The sequence below is a fragment of the Ailuropoda melanoleuca genome, unplaced genomic scaffold (genome assembly GCF_002007445.2).
Source record: "Ailuropoda melanoleuca isolate Jingjing unplaced genomic scaffold, ASM200744v2 unplaced-scaffold1853, whole genome shotgun sequence".
Lineage (NCBI taxonomy): Eukaryota > Metazoa > Chordata > Mammalia > Carnivora > Ursidae > Ailuropoda > Ailuropoda melanoleuca.
In genome coordinates this window covers 18868-30283 of record NW_023187759.1, presented here as the reverse complement: position 1 = coordinate 30283, position 11416 = coordinate 18868, and the positions used below count along the sequence as shown (strand labels likewise).

Below are 11416 nucleotides of genomic sequence, written 5' to 3'. Positions count from 1 at the left end.
GCTTGTTCACCTGGATCCAGCTGTGCCTGAAGCTGTCTCATAGAATTTTTAGTTCAGTAAACCAATAAATTTCTCATTTCTACTTGAACCAGTTGGAGTTGCACCTGCATCATTAATAGCAAAAGACAAGGCAAGCACCTACCCTGTGCCAAGTCTTACGCCATATGCTAAGGATAAAGATTTTCAGATCCCGTGCCCACTTTCAGGAAGTTCACAGCCTGTAGAGAAGATCCTCAAGTCCCAGGGAAATATGTAAGTCGGTTCCCTGGACTAGAATTACCAAGGCAGAGAGGCGAGCACAGTGGCAAGAATTTCAACAACTGGTGTTTAACTGGAGGGGAGTTAATCCCTATTCATCCCTTCTCCTACCCAGGAAACACCATACCCTTACCCCATTCCGATGTGGGGCTGGCTTTTCCCGCTTTGCCCAGCCCATCCAGCAGCCTGGAGTGAGAGACTGTTGATTTAAGGAACTGGGAAGAAACACACACACAACGCACACGTGCACACAACTCAGACCAGCTTATCACCCACCTGGGCTTTAGTTGCCAACCCGAGGGTTTCCTTCAAAGGGAAGGAGACATTTTACAAGGTCATAGACTTATGTCCAAAGCTGGAGCCTGAGCAGAAGAGACCGCACTGGAAGCTCTTGCCCGGAAGTGTGGTGAGTCTGTAGGGAAGAATCTGAAGGGGGGAGAGGAGAAAGTATTGTCCAGGGGCCATCATGAGCTTCAGGGGCCCATGAACCCCTGAAATGACATATGCGTGTGTCTGTGTGTGTGTGTGTGTGTACACACACAAGCGTGTGCAAGCCTGCATGGGGAATGCATCTGTAGTTTTAAATCATGGTTTCAGAGGAATCTGTCACCTCCTGGAGGCAAGTCCCATGGTCTAGACCATGGCCTCCTTTCATAGGTGGGTGTTTTAGTCTGCTCCGGCGGCTGTAAGGAAGCCCCACAGGCTGAGTGACTTGTCAACCACAAACACTCCTCTGCCCCCGTTCTGGAGGCTGCGAATTCCAAGATCAAGACGCAGGCAGACGTGGCGTCTGGTGAGAGTGCACCTGCCAGTCTTCCCACGGCCTTCCTCTCTCTGTGTCCTCACGCGGCAGAAGGGATGAGGGAGCACCCCGGAGCCTCCTTTATGAGGGCACAAATGCCTTCATGAGGGCCCCACCCTCACGACCCCCTCACCTCCCCAAGGCCCCGCCTCCCAATACCATGAGCTCCGGGGTTAGGATTTCAACATACGACTCTGGGGGCACCACACCTTCAGCCCACTGGTCGCACCCTTTGCCTAGCTCGCCCAGCCGGGCTGTAGCAGAGCCGAGGCTACAAGCAGAAGTCTGGCTTACCTGGGAGAAGAGAAAGGGGTCCAAGTCCAGCTCCACCGCAGTCCCAGCTGGCCCAGCAGCTCTCAGCCTGGCTATCCCCTGCCCCCCTCCCCCCGGGCTGGGTCAGGCACCCTCCTCTCTGCTGGTGCCCAGCATTGCCCTGGGCTTTCTCTCGGCCTGACGCTGTGCGTCCCCATCTGTCGATTGACGGCTTGGCAAAGCGCACGTCCGAAACTTCAGTTAGGCCACGTCACGTTCAGATACCGCTTCCTCCCCTCACACCTGCTCCTCCCGGAGCGTCCGCAAATCAGCAGTGGCAGCTCCCCCATCCCAGGTACTGAGGGAAAAAGCCCTGGAGGCCTCCTCACACTCCGTCTAATCCATAAGCACATCCAGGTGGCTTGACCTTTGACCTTCAGCAGAGCTCCAGACTCCACTCCTTTCCCCTTCCCTCCCTCTCGGCCCACCTGTCTGGTCCACCATTGTCTTGCACCTGACGGACTAAAGTTGGTAACTACTCCCTCCTCTCTTCCTCCTGGTTCTCCGCTCAGCAGCCAGAGTGAACATTTTATTTAATTAAATTAATTGATTGATATTTTTTAGAGAGGGAGAGAGGGAATGGGGGAGGGCAGAGGGAGAGGGAATCTCAAGCAGGCTCCATACCGAGCGTAGAGCCGGATGCAGGGCCCCCTCTCATGACCTGAGCTGAAGTCACGAGTTGGACGCTTCAGCGACTGAGCCACCCCGGTGCCCCCAGAGTGATCTTTTGAAAACAGGTCGCCACAGTCCTGCTCAGGCCTACCCACAGATTCTGCGTCTCACTCAGAAATTAAAAGCCAAAGATCTTCGTTGCCAATGAGGCCCTCCACGACCCCCCTTCCCCCAGCTTTTCTTCCTGAAACTTGCCAAGCCCATGCTCACCACAGGGCCTTTGCACCTGCACCTCCCACTGCCTGGAATATTCCTCCCCCACGAATCCACATGGCTTCCTCCTTCAGCTCCTGCCCAAAGTTCACCTTCTCGTGGCTTCCCCTGACCTCTCCAATCACTCGGTACCTCCCGTCCCTGCTTCATCTTTCTCTACGGCATTTATTAACGTCCAGCATCTTATAGGCTGACTTGTTTATGTTCTTCCTGTCTTGCTTTCCTTCTAGAGCATAAGCTCTCTGAGGACCGAAGTTGTGTCTGTTTCCCTCACTACTAAACCTGCAACACCTTGAACACTTCTAGGAGCGTAACAGATACTCAATTAAATATTTGTTGAATAGACGGATGGCTGGATGGACAGACAGACCCTATTGTTCTAACCTGTTGGTCTGTCTTGCCCACAAAACCCTAAGCTCCTAGAGGGCACAGACTACGCTCTGTTCACTACTGTGTCCACGAGGGTCACATGGGGCTGGGCACATCAAAGTTCAACGAAAAAAAAAGAAAGGAACTTGGCTGCGGGGACATACTGAAGCACGAGCAGGCCCTCTCCCTGCGAAGTCCCGTCACTCCACCTGCTATGGCCGACTCTGGCTCCTCTGGGACCACGCAAGCTCCCTGGCCAGTTCAGGTGGGAGCCCCGACCATGGACAGCCCAGGAAGCTGCTGCGTATGCATCTGACTCATAAACTAACCTTTTACTCTCACCTGGGGCTCAGGTGGGAAGCCCAATGGCCTGAGTTTGAGTGCCTGCTTTACTCTTCCTTCCTGTTTTACCACTAACTTCCTGAGCCTTCCTTTTTGTCTTCTGTAAAAATGGGAACTCTGGGGCACCTGGGACACTCCATCAGTGAAGCATCTGCCTTCGGCTCAGGTCATGATTTCAGGGTCCTGGGATCGAGCCCCACATCAGGCTCCCTGCTTCTCCCTCCGCCTCTGTCCCAACCCCCTGCCCATGTTAGTTCTCTCTCTCTCTCTCCCTTGCTCGCTCGCTCTCAAATAAGGTTTTAAAAATCTTTTAAAATCAAACTGGGAACTCTGATAAGAGCACCTGCCCTGGAGTGGACGGGAGGCTTACAAGAAGCCGGGCACTGCAAGTTGTTTCCGATGGGGCTTGGTGAGTGCTTCCATGTCTTGACCGCCACCAACAGTTAAATGCTGAGCTGGCGGAGGAGAAAAGGTTCAGTCCCTTTCAAGCTTCCCTTAGGTGGATTCCAGCTAATGGGAGCCTGCCCGGATGTGGTGTCAGGTTATAATGCCTCATTTAGGTTTCTGGGCACCTGGACGGTCGGCGTGATCTTCCCAGGTGACATTGAAGACATTATCTGGAGAACAAAACACCTTTCAAGGTCAGAAACTCCTGGAGAGGCACAGGGGCAGCCGGAGAGATGCAAAATCTCGGGCCTCACTTGGCTCTGGGCTCCCCGGGTTCCTGGCTGGAATTACACCCTGGGGATCCTGCCCAACCCCCCAGGGGAGGCTGATTTTGGTGTGGGAATAAAAGAATCCATCCGCATTCACTCAAGGGGCTGCATCTCACCCGCCGGCTAGCAGCCACCAGGCTTTTCTAATCCTGGGAATAAAATGTCCCTGCATTGTAACCCTGACCTCCCTGCCCGGGCTTCTCTCTCCCTCCCCCTGAGACACACACATGCATTCTATCCTGTAAACCCCAAAACCCCCAGCCCCTTATCCAGCGAGGTGAGGCGGCCTCCCCAAGGTCATAGTGTTGGGAAGGGGGAGATGTGGTCCGTCTGCTTCTTTCTACATCACCCTGCATGGTGATTAAACCCCATGCCCCATACCCCCTGGGATGTCCAATCTGCTTTTACAGATGGAGAAACTGAGGTCCAGACCAATGCAGCGTCTCATCCCACATCACACGACTGGGAAGTGGTAGGGTAATTGGCTGGCCTCCAAGCCCAGGACTCCTGCCATGTGTAAAGTGCCAGTCAGGCTTGCAGACCCGAAGTGAAGCCCAAGGTTGAAAAGCACCGGGCCTGGGGAGTCTGCGTGAGTGCCCTTGGCTTGGCTGGCAGCTCAGACACTTTTGACCCTGCGTGCCCTTCAGCTGGCTCAGCCCTCCTGGGCCTCCCTTTCGGTCATCAATGTAGTGTTGACTATCAGCAAACCACCTTTCCCGGTGGCCTCCTCGTCCTGCCACCTCTATTATTATTTAGATACGACTGGGTTTTAAATGAACGCAGTTTTTCATTAAAAGACATTTCAATTCTAAGTGGCCAACCAGCATCCCAGCAAAACATAGAACAAAACCACCACAATAAGTACGTGGAAACCCCAACCACATTCCTGAATTCTCACTCGACTTTGTTGCCTCTTCCAGGCTCCCCATCATTTTTTAAAAGGAGGAGGTTGGGGGCGCCTGGGTGGCTCAGTCAGTTGAGCCTCTGACTCTTGGTTTCAGCTCAGGTCATGATCTCAGGGTCGTGGGATCAAGCCCTGCATCAGGCTCCATGCTTAGTGCAGTCTGCTTGAGATTCTCTCTCTCCCTCTGCCCCTCACCCCCACTCATGTGTGCACTCTCTCAATAAAATAAAGTCTTTAATAAATAAATAAAATAAAAGGGGGATGTTGACAGATTTTGAAAGGTGTTTAAGACTGATTAGCGCCAGGGCGCCTGGGTGGCTCAGTCGGTTAAGCGTCTGCCTTCAGCTCAGTTCATGATCCTGGGGTCCTAGGATCGAGCCCCACATCGGGCTCCCTGCTCAGTGGGGAGTCTGCTTCTCCCTCTGCCTTCTGCTTTGCCTACTTGTGCTCTCTCTCTGTCAAATAAATACATAAAAATCTTTAAAAAAAAAAAAAGACCGATTAGCTCCAACAGGGACTTTCTTCTTGATGTAAAGAGAAGTAATGAAGGAAAATCGAAAACTCAGTAACTTTGGCACTTTACGATCTAGTGACATTTAAGTGACACCCTGGATATTCCGAGGACTGTCAGAGGCACCATGGAATCCTGCATCCTTCCTCTGGAAAACTGTAGCACGGTGGTTCTCTGGAGGCCCTTGATGTGCAGGGCTGTGGCATAAACTCTCCCTGTGTTTGTCAACGAGTGTGTCGGAGGGGCTGAGGCAGGTGGAGGGAAGGGTGTCATGCCGCATCGTCCCAGGAAGGGTCGAGGGGCCGCCAAGGGCGGATTAGTGGGTGTTTGCTGGTCAATGGTTGAAGCCGGGCCTTGCCTTGCCTTCCCTTTGGAGCGTTTTGCGCCCCTCCCTGCCCTCTTGGGTAATTCTCAGTCTCCATGCATCGCTGGCACCCTTCCCTTCCTTCCCCTTCTTCCCCATCCACCTGCCCCCTCCCTCTCTGAGAGCAAGCCAAGGGGACTGACACTGGAAGACAGGAGTTGGAGGGATGTCATCAGGGGAGAAGAAGGTGTTTCTGCTTCTCAGTCTGGGGGCTGGGGTCTTGGCTTAGATCTCAGTTTTCCCCCGATTTGCCAGGGGATCTCGGGCAAATCACATGAGCAATCTGGGCCTCCATTTTTTGTTTTGATCTCTTTGAAGCATCTGCTCATCCCGCCTGGTATGAGCAACAAGATGACAGCTATGACTACTACGAGTACTACTGAGAATAATCCCACTGGCCCACCGGGATCACCACCACCGTCATTCGTGGAGGACCTCCTGGGTGCAGGGCCCTCCACAAAGTAGCTTCTGTACGTCTTCTCCTTGAAGCCTCCCAACAACCGCTGAGATAGGTACTCGTATCAGGCTTGTTTTACAGACGAAGGAGGCTCAGAGAGGGTAGGCGCCTGGCCCAAGGTCACACAGCCAATACACAGGAGAGCCAGAAATTGACCCTCTGTGGCCTCACAGCCCGTACGCCTCCTCAAAGTGAAAGCATTTACTTGGGCTGTAAATGGTTGGAAGGTTGGTTTGTACCTGGGACTTTCAGAGATGCTTGGGGGCAGTCTCAGGGCAAGAGAAATAAAATTCTCTTGGGAGATGCCATCACCGGGTCAGAGGAGTTATTTTGGCCCCATGGGGGTGGGGGGCGGCCACCTCTGGGCAGAGAGGGACAGATACACGGCCTGGCCTCAGACTAAAGCTAAGCGCTGGGGAGAGGAAGACAGCGGAAAGAATAGAGTTCGGGGCTGAATGAGGCCGAGCAAGGAGATGGGAAGGAGCATGGTTACGTATTCAACTTAATCCCCGTTCGAGGCTCAGACAGATCCAGGTTCTAGCACTGCTGTCCCACATCTTAGGTGTGAGGTCCTGTGCATGTCTCCTGACTTCTCCAAGGAGCCACCTAGACCAGTGCCGGGGCCCACAGCAGCTGGGTGATGCTGGGTAACTGTTAGAACCATCACCCTGGGGCTCTCGGGGAGGACAGCTGCCGACTCCTTGGGTCTGGGTATGAATCCCTGGCCCGCCCCTTCTAACTGCGTCCTTGGGCTGAGTCACCCACACCTCACTGGGCCTCAGCGTCCTCCGCTGCCAGACACGAGGTCATAGCACCCACCCGCAGCCCGGCAGACACGCGGGCCACAGGTGGGCTCTCCTCCAGTCCACAAAGACGAGCTCGCTCCTGCCCTCTGGGCTTGTGGCGGGGGAGTCACGAAGCATGCGAGCTCTAGGATGTGGACTAATTGCCCGGCATGTGACAGTGTGTGGACAGCACCTGCCACCCAACTCACCCATCCACACTGGCGTCCTGGGTCGGCCTGGGGGAGTCTGTTAGCCTCTTTGGGCCTCTCCTTTCCCAGCTGTAAAATGGGAGGAGACTGAGATGAAGGTTTGGGCACGTGGGCCCACTGACGCCATTGGCACGGAGGGAGAGACTGTGGCATGGTGCGGCCACCCCGGGGGAGGAGTCAGGATTTCTGGCTCCGAGGAAGCAGAGCTGTGCCATATGAGACAGCAGATATGTTCCAAAGTGTAGGCCCCCCAAAATTCTGGCACAAGTCCACACACATGGACGTTCATGGCAGAGCTGCCCGTGGCAGAGGGCTGGAGCTGGTGAACAGCAGAGGGAATAGCACGCAGCCGGTGGAGGTGACGATGTGGCAGGTCCGGTCACGGTCAGCTCCGCACCCCTCAATGTCATCGTGTCTCCGCACAGCAGTGGGCTTCCACCTGCCCGCTGCATTTTATTGTCGCTCTTTTGTCAGTTCCTGTTGGAGCCCATTTGCCCCCCAGCCCACCGCCCACCCCAAACACATGGCTGCCACCCAGCGCGGGAGGTGGCCCTCAACCAATGGCTGGCAGGAATTGGTGTGTAAAGACCACATCTCCCTCTGCCCTCCAGAGGGATAACTTGGAGGTGCCGGGTGTACCCCATCTCTCAGAGCCACTCTGGGGACAGCTGGCTTCATAACACACTCTTGACCGGCCGCCTTCTGCCCCCATCCCACTTCCTCTTCCACAGGACCACCTCCTAAGTACACTGCCTGCACCCAAACCCTTGTCTCAGGATCTGCTTCTGGGAAACTCAAGGTTAAATGAAACAGGCATGCACACAGATACATGAATCGACCCTAAAGGCTTTATGCTTGATGCCCAAAGTAGGAACCAGAATGCAACATACGAAATAATGTCAATTATACAAATTAAAAATACACACTGGGGCGCCTGGGTGGCTCAGTTGATTGGGCGTCTGCCTTCAGCTCAGTTCATGATCCCAGGGTCTTGGGATTGAGTCCCATGTCGGGCTCCTTGCTCGGTGGGGAACTGGCTTCTCTCTCTCCTTCTTGCTCATGCTCTCTATCTCTCTCTCTCAAATAAATAAATAAAATCTTTAAAAAATTATACACATGCTGAACAATACCCATTTTGCAAAAATACCTCCAAACAAAAAGATACAATTAAATAATTACAGCGGTCAGTGATTGGCAGGAGTGAGCGAATGGGCAGGGTGGATGCTGGAAACACAGCATCCATGTGTGATTTAGAAAAAGGTGCCCCCTCTGAGGGGCAGCAGCCCTTTTGGACGGTGCCACACTTGATGGGCTGAGCAATGAATGAATGAGCAAATGAAGGAAGGAAGGAAACGGGGGACGGGGGGCTTGCTGGGACCGGAGATGACGATGTTCCATGCAGAGCGGGAGTGTTCAAAGTTCTGTTTAAGCACTAACATTTATTCTAGGATTTGGGGTTACTCTACTTCCAGAACTTGTTGGGGCAAAGCCTCACCCCCTCCCCAGATATCAACACCTCCCACTGCATCACCAGGCTGAAAAGGAGGCTGGACCTAGCGTCTGAACACAGGACCAGGTCCCTGACTGGGAGGGCCCCTTCATCAGCTCCTGGTTCCTCTCTTCCCAGCAGCCTCTGCCACTAATCTTGCCTGGTGACTGCTAGGTCATAGACGCTCCCTGATGGTGGGAGCCCTGGGACTCTCCCTAGCCTGCATCTCGGCCCTTAGCCTCATCTCTCCTGCCTGGTTCCAGTCCCACACCTTCTCCTTTGGCGTCCTCACCTACTGCTCCTGGCCTCGGGGTGACAGCTGGAACCAGAGCTGTGGGACCTTCAGGTCCCTGGAAGATATTCCTGACTTTGCCTGGAAGGTAAGACCTGGGCTGGGACCTCAGGGCACTATCAAATCCACCAGAGGCGGGGTGGGGGGGCAGTTCTGGCCCCCACCGCCTACCCCACACTGAGCCTCTGAGTCTGCAGGTGTGCTGTGGAGTCTGGCTATCTGCATTTTAGCAAACACCCAGTTGGATTCTAAAGGCAGCTTCAAGTCCCTATAGCACCTTAGTAGAAATTAAGAAGTTTCCCCTTCTTCAGGACACTATACTGCCATCTGCTGGAAAAGGACTGTAATGAATATGCAAATCTATGATGATCCCAAGGCCTCTCCAAGGTTGTACAGTGTAGGACCTGTACACACTGACCCGGCCACCCTCTGAGTGCTGCTAAGTTTGAAAACCACAGCTAAGGTGTTGAAAGTCTTGTTACGATGCACATGACCGAATTCAACAATGTGGACGAGGGGTCAGGCCTCCCAGTCCAGCACCTCTAAGGAAGATATACAGCCTCTAAAGCCAATAATTACAAGGGTGCCTCTCCTGGTGATCCCATCTTATAGCAGGTGTTCAGTAAAGGTGGGGTATGGTGGCTGTAAATCTGGATCTTAATTCTGACTTTACCACTTAATTAGCTGTGTGTCCCGAGGGAAATGACTCAACCTCCTTGGGCCTCAGTTTGTGTATATGTAAAATGGGGGTAATAATAGCACAGACCTGTTGGGGGTTTGAGGACTAGTAGCTGGCCAATAAACGGAGAGACATACACCTGCCCCTACCTGCCCCAGTCAATACCCTCCTTCCTCTTTCTTCCTGACAGGTCTCGGCTGCAATTCTCCTTGGAGGATGGCTCTTGTTGGCCTTCAATGCAGTTCTCCTCCTATCTTGGGCCCTGGCCCCCATAGGGCTGTGTCCCAGAAGGGGCAGTGGCCCAATGCCAGGGGTGAAGGCAGCTGTAGGTAAATCCACTGTCACATAGCAAATTCCAGACATGTTTGCAGAATGAATGAATGAATGATCCCCGTGAGCAGAGCTGGGCCTCCTATGTTGAATCTCAGAGATAAACCCTAGAACTGAAGACTTTCTGGTCCTTGAGCAAGCCAAAAATCGTGGGGAGGGAATGTCATACTTAACATTACTCTCTCCTGGCCTTAGCTAAACCCAGTCCTAATAGTCTGTTCCCTTTGTTTCTCTCTCACCCATCCACTTTGTATCATCTTTACCAGGACCACCATACACAGTTGATCAGGTTGTGCACTGCACAAGGAAACCCCATTGAGGGCTGAGAGATACTGAAATCTAGCCTATGCGCCGCTTGCTAAGCTGTGAAATGGCCAGGCTGCAACTCCCCAGGAAGGCTGCTTTTCTCTAACTCCCACCTAGGCTCTGGATGGTCTAGCCCAGGGCTCAATTGCAACCCTCATGCAATTAATCCCCCACCACCTCTCACCTGGATTAGAGTGATAACCACCACACATGTCTCTCTGCTGCCACCTTTGCCCCTTAGAGTCTGTCTGCACACTGGCCAAACAGGTCCTGTTAAAACTGAAATCAGATTGGGCCACTCACACTGGTTTATCTACCCTCTAGTGACTTCCTGTTACACTCAGAGCAAAATCCACACTCCTCGTCATGGCCCATGAGGCTCTGCCTGATGAAACCCTCATTCCCTCGCCAATCTCACCTCTTACCCCTTCTGCCAGGCTCCACATGCTCCAGCCGCATGGCTTGCTTTCTGTCCCATGATATAGCATGCTTGTCCCCTCAGCCTGGGATTCTCTTCTCTCAGATCTTACATGTCTTGCTGCTCTACGTTGCTCAAATATCACGTCTCAGTGAGATCTCCCGTGACCTCTAGGCAAGGGAGCTCCCCTCTCCCAAGATTCTCCTCCTTCTCACCTTGCTCTGTATTTTTCACACACTTACTTATCTGCCTGCTTGATGACTGTTCATCTCTCTCCACTACAACATCAGCTCCTTGAGGGCAAGGTCATGTTTGCGTTGGCATCACCAGCACCTGGCACAGTGCTTTGCACATAATAGATGCTCACTAAATATTTGTTGACTCAATGGACGGAGCTATATAATCCTTGTCCTAGGCTTGTGCAGTGTCTGGGGGGGCATCAGGCAGTTACCACTCAATAGATATCTGATAAGATAGGGATGAGCACAAGACACAAGGAAAAACTCCAGGAGGGAGAAGAATGTTAACGAAGGCTTCCTGAAGGAGGTATCACTTGGGCTGAGTCTGAAAGTACAGGTGGGAATTGGTCAAATATAAAAGGGAATTTCAGGTAATGGGAACATTGGGGGCAAAAGCATAGAGACAAGTGAGCTCAGTGTGTTCACAGAACCGTAAGCAGACCAATGTGGCTGAAGAGCAGCAAGAGAAGCTAGGGTCATGTGATTCTCCTGCACTGAGAGTCCTTGAAGGTGAGGATGTGTAGTTTATTTCCTTAGCGTCATAGTGCCCACCACAGCACCTGCAACAGATTTGATGAATGAATGCATGCATGGATAGGTGGGTTGGTGATGAATGAATGACTGGGTGGGTAGGTAAGTAGGTGAACTGATGGATGGATCTATGTATTAGTGGATGATAGATGGTTGGGTGAATGGATGGACGGGAAGGTGGATGGATGGATGGATGGATGGATGGATGGATGGATGGA

General features: G+C 52.9%; 1 protein-coding gene across 1 annotated transcript in view; it reads left to right on the top strand.

The window, feature by feature from the left end:
- Positions 1 to 545: 545 nt before the first annotated feature.
- The window catches only part of TMEM211 (transmembrane protein 211), a gene marked incomplete at its 5' end in the record, with an annotated part of 11550 nt that continues 679 nt past the window's right edge, over positions 546 to 11416 (top strand). The window contains 3 exons of the mRNA XM_034650354.1: positions 546 to 664; positions 8667 to 8783; positions 9565 to 9703. Of these exons, the coding sequence (XP_034506245.1) occupies positions 546 to 664; positions 8667 to 8783; positions 9565 to 9703 (375 nt within the window). The remainder of the gene's footprint in view (positions 665 to 8666; positions 8784 to 9564; positions 9704 to 11416) is intronic.